We start from the raw sequence: 15,181 nt of genomic DNA on the forward strand, positions 1-15,181 counted from the left end.
AAATCGTTCTAAAGCCGTAATCACAATGCAGTTTTGTTGCAATCATCAAAACAGCTTTGAAACAGCAAACTTTAAATTCTTCTATTTTAAAATTTGCATTAAAGTGATACAAGAAGTTGGCTCCAACTAGAATCATTAAAAATTTTTTGCATTACTACTTCCACTACTTTCGAAGTTTTTCTTTTGTTCAGATCAAGAGAAGAGCCCGATTGAGTGATTCCATGCGGACAAAGATTTGAAGACCCGATTGTACGGGTTCATTGGAACAAAAAAATCAATTCAATTGAGTGAATACCATGGTGATTGATGATTTGTGAGTACAAACTTGATCATAATTTATATATATATATATATATATAAATATATATGTATATATATAAATGTATATAATATATATATATATATATATATGTATATATATATGAATGTATATATATATATATATATAATTAAAAATGTATATATACATATATATATATATATATATATATATATATAAAATATATATATATATATATATATATATGTATATATATATACATTTTTAATTATATATATATATACATTCATATATATATATATATATATATATATATATATATATATATATATTATATATATATATATATATACATTTATATATATACATATATATTTATATATGTAATATATATATATATATATATATATATATATATATATAAGTATATATATAAATATATAAATATATTTATTTTTTTAAAGAGAAGAAGGGACTAGAAAAGACAAAAAAAAATTCTTTTTGATACTACATTTAGAACCCAAACTATCAGCTCTGGTTTCTTTTAAGTTAATGCTTTTGACAATATTTTTTGTTGACTCTTTAGACAAATTGAAGGAAGTAACTGAAATTTTTTGACGGTTCATATGTTATAATCATAGTATATTTTTAGAATGCATGTTTAACTTATTAAAAAATCTATTTTTTAGAATTCCGACCATGAATTGAGAGAAAGATCAATAAATGAAAAAGATATTTCTTTGTCAAAAAAGTGACCAACCAGTGCCCTCATGAGGATGTGTACAGCAAACTAAAAAGGTTCATGCTCATTGGATTGACGGTGTCAATCTAACTACTCACTTTAGATAAAATACATTACGATAAACAACATATAACTGCTTGAGTAAAGAAAAAATTCTGATTTGGAACAAAATTGCAAACTAAAACAACTCATGTAATCTGATGACTGCATCTACATCGTAGAGCTAAATCGTTCTAAAGCTGTAATGACAATGCAGTTTTGTTGCAATCATCAAAACAGCTTTGAAACAGCAAACTTTATATTCTTCTCATTTAAAATTTGCATTAAAGTGATACAAGAGGTTGGCTCCAACTAGAATCATTAAAAAATTTTTTGCATTACTACTTCCACTACTTTTGAACTTTTGCTTGTTCAGATCAAGAGAAGAGCCCGATTGAGTGATTCCATGCGGACGAAGTTTTGAAGACCCGATTGTATGGCTTTATTGGAATAAACAAATCAATTCAATTGCGTGATTACCATGGTGATTTGTGGGTACAAACTTGATCATAATTTATATAAATATATATATATATATATATATATATTTAAAGAGAAGAAAGGACTAATAAAAAAATTCTTTTAGATACTACATTTAGGACCCAAAATATCAGCTCTGGTTTCTTTTAAGTTAATGCTTTTGACAATATTTTATGTTGACTCTTTAGACCAATTGAAGGAAGTAACTGAAATTTTTTTTGATGGTTCATATGTTATAATCATAGTATGTTTTTAGAATTTATGTTTAATTTATTTGAAAAATCTGTTTTTTTAGTATTCCGACCGTGAATTGAAAGAAACATCAAGAAATGAATGATATTTCTCTGTCAAAAAAGTGATCAGCCAGTGCCCTCATGATGATGTGTACAGTAAACTAAAATGGTTCATGCTCCCAGTGATCGACACAGTCATCTAACTGCTCATTTCAAATAAAGCACATCCCGATAAACAACATATAACTGCTTATAAGCTATCAATATAAAAAAACTATCGATATTAATTGATTGACCGGATAACGAAGCTGGTTTTTCTTGCATCGTCTGGATGTCTTTATTCTATAGCATGCACTTCTATATAGTTCTAAAGTACAACTTACAGATCAATGTTTCCACTGACATCCTGTGGATTGATTCCGCCCTCCTGATCCACCCCATCCACCTGCCCCTCCGCTTCTCTCCCTCTCCTCCCTGTGTTCAGCCCACCTGATGAGTCGGAAGCAGCTGTCTGTGGAACCACCTGTGACTCATACACCCCTGCGATACCTAAATCAGAAATGATGATCCCGAAATATTTCTATCGTGCTGTATCTTCTTGTCAGATCTGATCAGACAGTAATCAGATCTTACCTGATAAATATCGTCTTAAAAAATCTGACGAAATAAACATCCCGCTTATGAGAAATTTGGTCGTGCAATATTCTATCGAATCTGGCACGGTAAAGTTCTTAGTAACCGCGTCTTATCAAAAATTACACGATAAAAAATTGCAGAAACACATGGCAGTATTCACAATAAATAATGACAGTCAATTCTATGACACGCTATAAAGCCTATAATTTCAACATTTGATTGCAGTTGTAATTGTGATTGAATGGTTTCAACTAAACCCAACTTAAAAATGTATTAATAAGCCCTCGAATGGGACAGAATGAGTGAAATTGATACGTGTGATTGATCCTACACCAGCCTTGTCCGCGTTTGCGAACATGAGTGACGACGATTTATCACCACTTCTCGCGTGGAAGAAATATGGTTGAGTTTCAACGCAATTAGATAAGAAATAACCGATCGCAGATATCAGAGACAAATATGCCCAATTTTGAGTAAATTTGAAATGGTATACCTTACAGTCACTCTTGTCCGCGAAAGCCTATAAAGCCTGATCTTAAAACATGGGGGAGCGGACAATGCTGACATTTGCTAGTAGGTTTGCTTGCTCAAAATGTAGGTTTGGCGACGTACTGGATCTATCTAATTCAAGCCACAATAATGAGACGTTAAGGCCATTTGAACGTCCTTAGCACTTCGAGCAGCATTTGTGCCTACATCCAATTTAATTTTTATTTCATATTAAATTTTTTTCCCACTCATATTAGCTTTAGTTCTATCGTCTATTGTTACTTTGAAAAATCTCAGATCATCCAGTCCAATTTGATTCAGTGGTTGGTAGATCAAACAAACACTTAATCGCCCGAACAAATGATGCTTCAAAAGGTTCAATTGGTGGTCTGAAAAAATTAGTATAGTAAGAATTGTTCCACTGATTGCATATAATTTTTCAAATATCAATAAAAAATTTTATTTGAATCTCAAAAAAATAACCAACTCAAAGTATCTCACAACCTTGACCATACGTCTCTTGTTCTGAGCTATTCAACTGTGACCAATGATGCAACTGTTGTTGACTCTGCTGTTGTTGTTGTTGTTGATTCTGTTGTTGTTGTATTTGTTGTGCCTGGTTGTACTCCTCGTCTGTCACTGTCTCTCCTAACATCATCTCACGATCCAAAGCATCTATCAGGTCCTCAAACATCTAAAAAGTGAGGAAAATGGCAGGCGAATTCCTATACTATAATACAAAAAATATGGATTGAAATACTTGACTGTCATCAAAAGTTTGCAGAGCTGTCTAAATATAAAGCCTCACAAAAAATAAGGACATAAAAAAATCGAAAGTTTCATATCAAAGTAAACGATCAACTCTTGCAATCTTACTACTAGTGGGGAACGAAAAATACCATCAACCAAAGAAGTTCTCAAAAACCTTAGCGGAACACCCCCCCCCCCCCCCCCCCTCATTTTCAATATTACACATTTTTACAAAAACCAAAGGTTCCACAGAAACTCATTAAAATTGGAATTCAAGAACATGGATGAATGAATAATAAATGCGGTCTTTTCCTAAGTCGAGGCTTAAGCCTATGTATATCTCAGTTGACTGAAAGCTATATGTTGCCAATTTTTCTCATTATAGGTCATTTTGGACAGGGCAGCCTAAGAACTGCATTTGAAAAACGAAGTAGAAACGAGGAAATCATGATGAGCGAGGCAGAATTTGATCCTCGCTGATCATTGCCTGAGTGTCTGTGTGTGAGATCATGGCTGATTTACAACGCGGACGTCTATCAAATAAGTTTTCAATATAGCGCTATCCTATAAACACGATGCATACGTCTACACGGAGTCTAGACAAAAAATCTACGGAAAATAACACCCAGTCTGATTATAATAGGAAATAAACTCTCACTGAAATAAACCCTGCTGTTAAAATTAAATTTCAGCGGTGATAATTTGTTTGGTTGTCATAGATTAATATCAAGTCCCGCAGGCCGCCAATGAATGGCCACGACCCGCGGAGCATGACCAAAACTAACATCGGGTGGTACAGATTCCTCAATATGGGAGTATAGGGCGAGGGGGTGGTCTTTGAGACCCTGGATGAGTGAGTCCAAGTAGTCCCTCCTCCTCTCCTGTCCGGGCAGTGCTTTGCTGTAAAGTACCTGGTGTTTACTCAGCCGGGGTTTCACCTGTTGCTTGGGTGCTCGTTGATATGAGTTCAGTTGGGGAGCCACTCCTCCGCCCACAGGCTGTAAATTATTCTGGTTGAATGACGTTCATTTTTTTCTTCAGTTTAAAATATATGTTTGCTTTTTTGAGACGATTTCCAGGAGCACTGAGACACAACACAGCTTAATTTGGGCGTTGTTCTAGAAAATTCACAACCTGGATCCCATTCTTTGATAAATTTAAAGCCCATAATGGATATTATTCATAATGAGAGTATTAATCGAATGAAAACGCGTATCTCAATTTCGAAAAAACTTTAAGGTTGAGTCAATATAAGTGAACACAAGCCTAGAATAGAATTGCATGTTTTAACTGGCAAGACAAAGCTCCAATGTCTAGAATTGTCACGTGTTGGAAACATTAAAAAAACGACTCGGAAAGCAAGAAAATAACGGACCTTTATGATTCCTCCATTCTCAGGATCAGGAGGATATCCATCTCTGAAGTCATCCAGACCATCCTTGACAAATGTCCATTGTGACCCTACAAGGTTAGGGTAAGATCTATCTCCTGGCAACTCCTTCAAATGCCGACTGCGGAACCTCTCTCGGTACCTAGATTACAAAGTTACAGGACCAAATAAATTATGTCATTACACTCAAGCTCGTATGCAGACTTACTGAATTGAAAGCACGAAGGACGAGATGGAATGTTTCAGAAAACGTAAAAAAATCACCAAGATTGAAAACGTTTATTCTGGAACAGCTACAAAGTTTTTCATTAATCGATGCATTCGAACTTAAATGGAGATTTATATAAAAACAATGCCAAAAATCCATATAGGACCAACCAGAGGGGATTTCATAAAGAAATCACAAATTTTATGTCTTCAGCTGAAGGCCGTTTATTCAAAGTCTTGCTTGCTAAAAAGAATAGAATTACGACGTGCGTGTTTTGCTGTGCTGTCGCTCCAAGAAAACAATTGTTTGACCAAGAAAATAGGATTCAAAATTAGATAAATGAGATAAGCCAGTTTTATCACGCCCATATTTATTCACAAATGACAAGCTGGTGTAAGTCTATGCGTACTATAAAAAACTCAAACATGGTGATTATCCCGGGTGAACACAGGATCAATGTTCGCACTTTTCTTTCAACAAAATCACTAATTTCTCTGAAAACTATTTTGAAATAGTTCTCATTCAGTAAATTAGAAGGGCGTTTGTTGATGTGAATTTGTAATCAACGTTCCGAAGCTTTTCATGTGTATAACCTCAACTCAATAACAGTTCAAAGAGTTAACTATAACTTTGATTGTTCACTTCTGAAAACATTTGAAAACAATTTTCGTAGAAACAGTTTATTACAGCCGAGGAAAGTGATGAGTTAAAAGATCTGAGAGCAAATTTAAAATGTTTTTATTTCATCACAGCTAGTTTAAACAGCCAAAATAATGACAGTTTGGAAAAAAATAATTCTTCTTCTTTAAAAAATTTTGGCTCTTAGCAAACTTTTCTCAAATTTGGGCGTTATTTTAAAAGCTGGAAAGATGCGTAAACTTTGCCCAATAATGGTGATCAAATCTGAAAAGCTGTGACAAAATCAGACAAGCAAGCAACCTTGCATGAAACAATTAAGATGTTGTCATCACCTCAATTACTCAGTAAAACTGATAAAAAATCCCAATCTCTTGAAAAGAATGAATAAACAAAGTTTAAAAAGAAAAACCAAGAGAAAACTAAGAAAACAAAAACCAAGAAAAAAATGATAATATTAAAATAACATTAAATTTTGGTGGTTACAATGTCGAATTTCTCAGAAAACAAAACTTGACTCAGAGACCCCTGTTTGACATCAAGCTCCATAGTTTATTAATGCAAACATGGAACTGAATTGTCTGGTCATAAATTGGCCAATCTAAAAACTGTGAGCATGAAAATTAGTTCGACTGGATCTTTCCCCCATTATAGCCTCCCCAGCTTAGTGGTCATATAACGAATAGCCCCATCATGCGAAATAGATCAAATTGGGACTATACTTTTGTAGGGAGAAGCTACGATGGGAAAAACCCGTCCAAATATCCCGCTATAAAGATCTAAGGAACTAGAAAGTGACATTAGGTTAGAACCGGGAAAATTTTTAATGGAAGCCAAAATGTTGGAGGCTCCAGAGACACTTAGAGAAACTCTAGGATCTTTTCCATTTGTGCACCCAAGGGTTAGTGGGTGCGCATTGTTTGCACCCCCGACGCACAAGCCTCATTTTTACAATGTTGATTTAGCATGTAATTATATGTGCTGCTTTGTAACTGAGAGCTGCATAGTTTACTAGCGCACTAAGGAGGGCAGAAAAGGAAAAGATGAACTCTTCAAAACAAAACTTTCTTAGCTTTTGAATAAAAATACAAAAACTGGCCCAGGGGAATGCAGTACACAAAACTAATGAACAATCCAGAAACCCAGCCATTTTAAGGAGCCAAAGATAGTCTTTTCTGCAAAAATAAACAGAGAAAATTGTTCTGTTCCGTTTAAACAAGAACAAAAGACCGTCTTGAAAATCCTGTGGCAACAGTTTAACCTCACAAATTGTAGTTCAATGCTTTTTTTAATCTACACCGGCAGCATTTTACTTTTTTAATGAATTGTTCGTCAAAGTTTGTACATTTTCATGAATAGTTGGTGCATTTGCAGATACATAAGTTCAAATCAACAGGAACCCTAATTTTGATGAGCATCTGAGTAAAATGTTGAAAGGATTGCCCATGCTATACGATCGAAATACCTAAAAAGAGATCAAATTCCCATGAACAAGTGTTTTCTTCTATTTGAAATCACCTGTGCTTTCACACATAGCCAATTTTTTCAGCCACCGTTTTTCAAAATTTATCTAAAAAACGTCATCGCATTAATTGGCAGATTAAATGGGGTGTAATGGTGTATTTTCTGTGTAAAAAGTATGACAGATCAAGAGATCGCAGCTAATCCGAACAACAAAAACTGAACAAGCTGAGCTCATAATAACAAAAATGTCATTAATAATATTTTCTTATGACATAGTCACACCGAAAATTTTCACGGGTATCCAACTCTTCAACGAAGCGCTTGAAAAAAAAAACAATTCAAAATAAGTCAGAATGTCAAAACCAACTTTTGAATGAATTCGATATCTTTTCAATGCGTACAAAAGTAGAATAATTTATTACGATGGCTTCGGTTAAGAAGGAAAAAATAATAACTAAGAAAACGCTAGAGAATGCTGAAAAACCTGTTGGTCTCATAGCTTGAAACAAATTCTTTTGAATAATAACGAAGAGGGTTTTAAAATTTATTTTTAGGCAGAAAACATTTCGAAAAAATTGATATAAAATGATTTTTTAGAAATTTTCTCATGTCTTTAAATTTGGGCTCGAATGATTTGTATTGTTGTTGCAAGTATTTTTAACCGCATGGTTATAATATTAATTTACCTTTTGCAACAAAAACTAACAAAAAGTAGTTCAATTGATTCCCTTTAACTGTTAGCCTCATGAGCGTCCGAATTTTACATGTAATCAAAACATAAATTCACAAACTTAGTTTGCTACAAAAACATTTTTTTAGAGCGGATAGGCCCCAATTAATCAATGAAACGCTCATAATCAACAAAAAACATAATTGGGAAAACTCGTTAACTTGTTTTTTTTAACTAACTGGGGGTTACTGGATAACTTGGGGAGCAGAGTAGGTCCAAATATTGTACTATATGTTTAATAAACAACGTTTGGTAACTTCATTAATACTGGTTGTACCCGGGGAGATTTTTTGTTGTCCAGTACTGTCTGTTTCAATTTCCTAATCTACATTTTTTACTCTTTGTTTTCAAATTTTATTCTTTCTCGTTTATCCCCCCATCATAGTGGGCGCATATTATTTCCACCCCCCCCCCCATTGCACGTGCCATATTTTTACATAATGAGTTTACCATGTAATGGTACGTGCTCTCTAACTGTGAAAGCATAACGTACAGGGGGGGGGGGGCAACAAATGAAAAAGATACCAAAATTCGCAAGATTGAAATCTACCATTGCGATCCTGCAATTTCAAACTTTAGTTTGTGTAGATTGTCATAATAACTAAGCTGAATGAACTTTGTGGTATTTAATCCAATCAGGCATTTAGGATAATTACTGACCATGGCTGTTGTTGGATTGGCTTGTCAGTCTTAGTATTGACGAGCTGCAGATCATACTTGTCCTCTGCTCTAGTCATTTCTTCACAGTCTTCTATCACCAAAACATGCGATCCCACAATAATACTTTGTCACAGCTAACAATCTTCCAATGTTACTAAACACCTGCCCACATTTAAAAAAAAACAGAAATTAGTCCCAACTAAATTAAAAATTTGACGCGTAACGTCTTCAATTTTTAAAACGTCGAATAAATTTATGTAATGTAGTTTTTTTGAAGGTTATGTAAGCAATCAAATGCACGGCACAATGCTTCTATGCGTGTAAAAATTTAAAGTGCATTTTACAATACGATTTAGATAAGAACGCACGTTCTTATTTTTCAGATTTTTGAGAGCATAGTGTACACACTGCCTCCCATTCAGTGAAATAAATCTCTGTGCCATGAAAGAACGGGTCTTTCCCATTATAGCCCTCCATCACCCCCCCCCCCCCAGCTTAGTGGTCAGATAAACTATAGCCCTCCAATCATGGTAACCATACCATAAGGGGGGCTATAATTTCACGAGGGGGGGGGGGCTATAATGGGAAAGACCCGAATAAACTGGCAGCTGTTTTCTCTCGTTACACCTTTTGCACCCTCAAGCGTACGTTCCATATTTTGCACAAAAACATACAATGTAATGAGACGCTCTCTGTAACTGAGGCGGTGTGTGTGTGTGTGTGTGGGGGGGGGGGGTGCATAGCATTATCCCGAAATTCACCCTGATGGGATCAACGCGTAGATCTCAACTGAGGTTATTTCTCAAAAGATAGCAGGTAGAAATTTTTCCACATTTTGAGAAACGCCGAATGTGAATGGTCTCTTCACGCGTTGTGTGTGTATGTTTGCGTGCGTACATGCTTGTGTGTGCGTGCGTGTGAATGTGTCCCTGTGTGTGTATGTGTGTGTGCGTGCGTGCGTGTGTGTGTGTGCGCGTGTTTGTATGCGTGTACGCGCGCGTGTGTATATGTGAGTATTTGTGTGTGAGAGAGTGTGTGTTTGTGTGTGTGTGTCTGTCTGTTTGCGTGTGTGTGTGTGTGTGTGTGTGTTTGTGTGTGTGTGTGTGTTTGTGTGTGTGTGTGTGTGTGTGTGTGTGTGTGTTTGTGTGTGTTCTTCGCGAAGCTAAAAAAGCATTAGCTCTTCAATAAAAAACAAAGCCAAAAACAATTATCACTTTGGAGTTCAATTTCAAAAGCAATCCAACTTTGCTTCTCACAATTTGAGTCTAATCAAGCGGTTTTAATTTTCATTTCTACAATCGCACTCAACTGAAACTATTTCAGCTCCAATAATATTCTTTTTTGTCGAGGAATCTAGCCTCTGTTAGAAAAAATTGATTTCGGGTTCAATTCTGCGTGTTTGTGTTAGTGTGCTTGTGTGTATATGTGTGTGTCGGAGAGTTTCTGGGCGTGTGTATTTATGTATGTGTGCGTGTGAAGGAGTTTGTACGCATGTGTGGTATGTGTGTGTCGTGTGTGTAAGTGTGTATCTGTGTGTGTGTGTCTGTGCGGTTATGATAAAAAGGAGCCGGAATAATTGGAGAAAAGTATTGCGCTAGCAAAGTTTAAGGAAATATAAAAAAAACATTGATATGAAAATTTAATTTTTTTATTACTTTGTCGCGTTTACCTCTTGTAATTTGGTTCAATACAGATTCTCTCAAAATTAGCTAATGTTTTCAAGGACGGACAAAATTCTAGATTCTTGCTTTTCAATGAAAAAAGAGCCAAAATGAATATAATGTCGTAATCTTATTTTGAGACACTTTGTAGTTCAATGTCAAATGAATTTCAACTTTGCTTCTCACAAATTGGATGAGCAGCTCTCAGATTCAGCAATTTTAATCTTTTTTGCACAGTTCAATCGCACTTAACTAACACTATTTAAGCTACAAGAATAATTTTTTGGCTAGAAATCTAGCCGCTGTTAACATATGTTTTCGAGTTCATTTCGTTAAGTGTGTTGGTGCGTGTGTCTATGTCACTGTATGTGTTTGGGCGTGTGTAATTGTGTCTGCTTGCGTTTTTTGTGTTTGCATGCATGCGTGTGCTTGTGTGTTTCTGTTTGTGCACGTGTGCGTGTGTGTATGTTTTTATCTCTGTGTGCATGTGTGTCTGCGGGTGTATGATAAAAATAGCCTTAAAATAGCGGCAAAGTTTTTTTGCTAGCAAACTAAAACAAAATATAAAAAAGCAAGGACATGGATATCTGTGTTTCGTATTACTTTTTGTCGCATGTACCTTTTTTAATTTGGTTCAGTACAGATTGTATCAAAATACGCTAATATTTTAAGGAAGAAAAAATTCTAAATGTGGATCTTCTTTGCAAAGTTAAAAAATAAGCAATTGCTCCTCAGAGAAAAACGAAAGCGAAAACTAATTTACTGTAGCAAATATTTTTTATAATCAAAAACGTCGTAGTTCAATTTCAAAAAAACTCAATTTTGCGTGTCATAAATTGGGTCTGATCAAGTAGTTTAAATCTTTTCTGCTATAGTTCAATCGCGCTTAGTAGACACTATTTAAGCTCCAATAGTTCTTTGTCCAACAACTGTTTTCTGATTCATTTCTGTGTATGTTAGGGTGTGTGTGTGTATGCTTGCATGCACGTGTGTGTGGGCGTGTGTATTTGTGTTTGTGTACACTTATGTGCTTGCATGCAAGCGTGTGCGTGTGGGTTAGTGTGTGGGAGTGTGCGTGTGTGTGTGTGTGTGCGTGTTTGTGTGTGTGTATTTGTATGTGTGTGTGATTTGTGTGTGTGAGTGTATGTGTGCGTATGTGTGTGTGTGTGTGTGTGTGTGTGTGTGGTTTGTGTGTTTATATGCGTGTCTGTGTGTCTGCGAGAATATGTTAAAAATTAAACCTGAGAAAATTACGGCAAAGCATTTCGCTTGCAAATTGTAAACAAAATAACAAGCAATGACATGAAATGCTGAATTTTGTATAAGTTTTAGTGGCTAGTACCTTTTGTAATCTGGCTCAATACAGACTGTCGCAAGTTGGGCTAATATTTTGAGGACGGACAAAACTTCTTCTTTGCTTAGCGGAAGAAAAAAAACATTTGCTTTTCAATGAAAAACGAAAGTCAAATTGAATTTACGGTAGCAAAAAAAAATAAATTGAAAATCAACTTGGTTATAATGATTTTAGTCATGAACACAACATATCAGTGGTTTAACCAATTTAATATCAGGAGCCCGTTTTCTTTCTCCGAAACAAGAAGTAGGACCCTATTACAATACGTTTTCGTTCTCCCCACTTATCTACGGGTCAGCTCAGAACGAAAACATGTGATTGGAGGCATTAACATAGCTGGAGGTCTTTCTTCAGGATACATGCTGTTGTTTTTCGGTTGATGACATTTTCAAATTGAGCCCATTTTAGGTTGTTCGCGCAAGCATCATCGTCAATTTGATTTAAGTTGGATGTTGGATGCGATGCCCCACTCATTGGGTGACAAAAACATCAGAGCGCTAATAATTGTCGTTAAAATTTGTTGTCCCTACTGAATGAGTGACATATAAAAAGATTTTTGAATCCATGCGAGCAGACAATTAGTCTACAAGTACGCTGCTCACTCATGTTTGTTGATAAATATTTGATATCTTCTCTCCAATTACAACTGGAACGTCAATATATTACCTCAAAGTATAAAAGCGCCTTCCTCAGAGCAAAACACTTTAGATCTAGTTCCTCTTATGCAAAGATTTGTGGCCCTTAGGATGGCAAAATTCAATCTCAGTTTGACCCAATTGATAATAATGATGCAAGGTTTGTCCCATTTTGGAAGCCAGTTTGTCCGACAACCTTCCGAAAAATATTTTGCTCCCTCTGGCCATCATACCGTCAACACGGAGTAAATTAAGGAGTAAAAGCGATATGTTTTTCTTGGCAAGCCTTGGAGTATTTTCTCCTCTTTTCGTCAGCGCAGCTTTCCAGGTCATCCTCTGGGTTTCTGTTGCTGTTAGATTTTGCCTTAGTGTCCGTGACACAAATATCGAACAAGGCAGTTTCATGCGGGCTCCAGACACCTCTTATGAAAAGATCGGCTGTTAACGCTTTCTGATTTTCAGAATGTTTACGAATTATTGGCTCAAATTTACGCAAGCCGCGGCGTAATCTGCATAAAAACTTTGTGTATGTTTCGTCGGGTCGTGCAGTTTTTCTATTAAAGGCAATAGAGCAACATCATAGAACAGTATTAAAAAGGGTCGCCTTGAGTTGTCCCTTCGTCGCTGCGAATAAAAATGTCAGTATTGCTCAGCACAAGTTTAGAGCTTTCCTAATAACTTTTTCACAGAAAAGATGAAGCTCTGGACCAAAGGGTTCCAGTGTTTAGGGTGAACATCTGTTGATAGAATTGAATGCATTTTTTGCATCCAGCAGCAACAGACCAAAACCACTGGAGAATTTTTTCTCAAACAATTCTCGAAGTCCATGAATTGATGCTTCATTTCCACTTGAAACTCCCCCGCAAGTTGTTTTGATCCAAACGCATACACCTAGTCATTTTCAGGCAACTCAGCTACTGCTTTACCCAGTAATCTTCGCAAAGTTTCGCCAATGCAGATTGGTCTGACTCCTGGCTGTTTATCCAATGCAATAAGTCGACATGAGAATAAATTTTTGATTTTTCGGCACGAAATGATTTTGTTTGCGAACACATTACCAATCTGCGATACTATTTCTCTCAATCTGGAGCTTTCAAGCCTAAACCTAATTAGCGCATCAAACCAGTGGTTAGAGTCTGATCCAGAGGGTTCTGAACTACCAAAATTTTCCTAGCTTGTTTTTCATCTGTACTACTTGTAATTTTCAATTTTTCTAAAGGACGAAGTTCTGATATATTGAATGTCTCAAATAATGGTGGGGCCTTCGGGTGCTTTTCTTGCAGAAATTCCGTTACCGTTCCTCCGTCTATTAAATCAGAAGGCTTAAGAAAACTCTTTGCGTTTTTATCTGCCAGGAACTTTGTTGCAATTTTGATGTTCACTTCTCAAACCATCTTAGCAAACGCTCGGAATTTCTCCTAAGGTTCGCTCTTTTGAGTTCTAACAGCTTTGCTTGAGGATTGAGTGCATGTCTTATAAGATTGAACAAGAGACTGAAAATTTTCCACCGACCACTCCCTCAATCTATTTATGATTGTTACTTTTACATCTTTGAAGTGTCTCAGTGTGTTGTCTCTGTGGAGTACGAGAACCGAAAATTCAGAAATCGCTCTGATGATATATTTGATTTTAGGAACATCTCAAGTTTGCAACTTAGCACCTCTACGTACTCTTTACCAATTTTTCTCGTCAGCAACCTGTGAAATTTAAATCTGCGTGTGCAAACAGTATTCTATCTATTTTCCCAAAGTACTTCGTTCTCATGCGGCACGCTGTAATTTGTGTTTTTCAGTGGAAAAATGTCTTTCATAAAAGAATTTTTCTCCGCATCTGATAAAAATTTAACTGCATGAGCATTGTCACCTACATTAAGCTTCGCTAAACCTTGTGTCAAACCACTAAAAGAAGAATCTTATCCCTTAAATTACTCGAGTTTTTCAAAAGTTTTTTGTATCAATTCGTTTAATTCATCGGTCAAAATTGTGTGCTGCTTTTTTCTACCAATTGCAGATAAATCCAAACTGAATGAGGGTCAAAAGTGGTGTCATATTTTCTATTCCATTTTAGTCAATGAACTCTTGGTCGATTGTTTTTGTGGCCAATAACTTCGGCTTTGTAGCAATCATTATTTTTTAATTAAAAAATTTGTTGTTCAATTTCAAAATAATTTCAAATAGTTTGTGTGGGTGGGCGTGTGAATTTGTATTTGTGTGCATTTATGTGCTTGTATGCGTGTGGTTTTTTGTGTGGGCGTGTGCGTGTGCTTGAGTGCGTTTGCATGTTTGTGTGTGTGTAAGAGTGGTCTATGTGTGTGTGTGGGTGTGTGTGTGTGTGTGTGTGTGGTTCGTGTGTGTGTGCGGTTCGTGTGTGCATATGCGTGTCTGTGTTTCTCGGTGTGTTTATGTCTGTCTGCGGGAATATAGTAAAAATTAAACCTGAGAAAATTACGGCAAAGCATTTCGCTTGCAAATTGTAAACAAAATAAAAAGCAATGACATGAAATCCTGAATTTTGTATAAGTTTTAGTGGAAGTACCTTTTGTAATCTCGCTCAAAACGGACTGTCTCAGAATGAGCTATTATTTTGAGGACGGACAAAATTTTTGATGAATTTCTTGTTTGCTCAGCCGAAGAAAAAACCATTTGCTTTTCAATGAAAAATGAGAGTCATATTGAATTTACTATAGCAAAAAGAGAAATAAATTGACAAATAGTTTGGCTATAACGATTTTAGTCATCAACACAACATATCAGCGATTTAACTAATTTAATATCAGCAGCCCGTTTTTCTTTCT

The 15,181-nt window shown here is 35.7% G+C and overlaps 1 protein-coding gene across 2 annotated transcripts in view; it reads right to left on the reverse strand.

Moving 5' to 3' along the window:
* The window catches only part of LOC142345800 (uncharacterized), an 81,873-nt gene extending 72,776 nt beyond the window's left edge, over positions 1–9,097 (reverse strand). For both annotated transcript variants that reach the window (XM_075398165.1, XM_075398163.1), the window contains exons 1-5: positions 8,738–9,097; positions 5,025–5,181; positions 4,435–4,647; positions 3,404–3,593; positions 2,158–2,323 (exon numbers count right to left, since the gene is read on the reverse strand). In XM_075398165.1, the coding sequence (XP_075254280.1) occupies positions 2,158–2,323; positions 3,404–3,593; positions 4,435–4,647; positions 5,025–5,181; positions 8,738–8,814 (803 nt within the window). In that variant the 5' untranslated portion in view covers positions 8,815–9,097. The remainder of the gene's footprint in view (positions 1–2,157; positions 2,324–3,403; positions 3,594–4,434; positions 4,648–5,024; positions 5,182–8,737) is intronic.
* Between the last annotated feature and the right edge of the window lie 6,084 nt (positions 9,098–15,181).

This window comes from Convolutriloba macropyga, chromosome 9 (assembly GCF_964194025.1).
Source record: "Convolutriloba macropyga chromosome 9, txConMacr16.3, whole genome shotgun sequence".
NCBI classification, from domain to species: Eukaryota; Metazoa; Xenacoelomorpha; order Acoela; family Convolutidae; genus Convolutriloba; species Convolutriloba macropyga.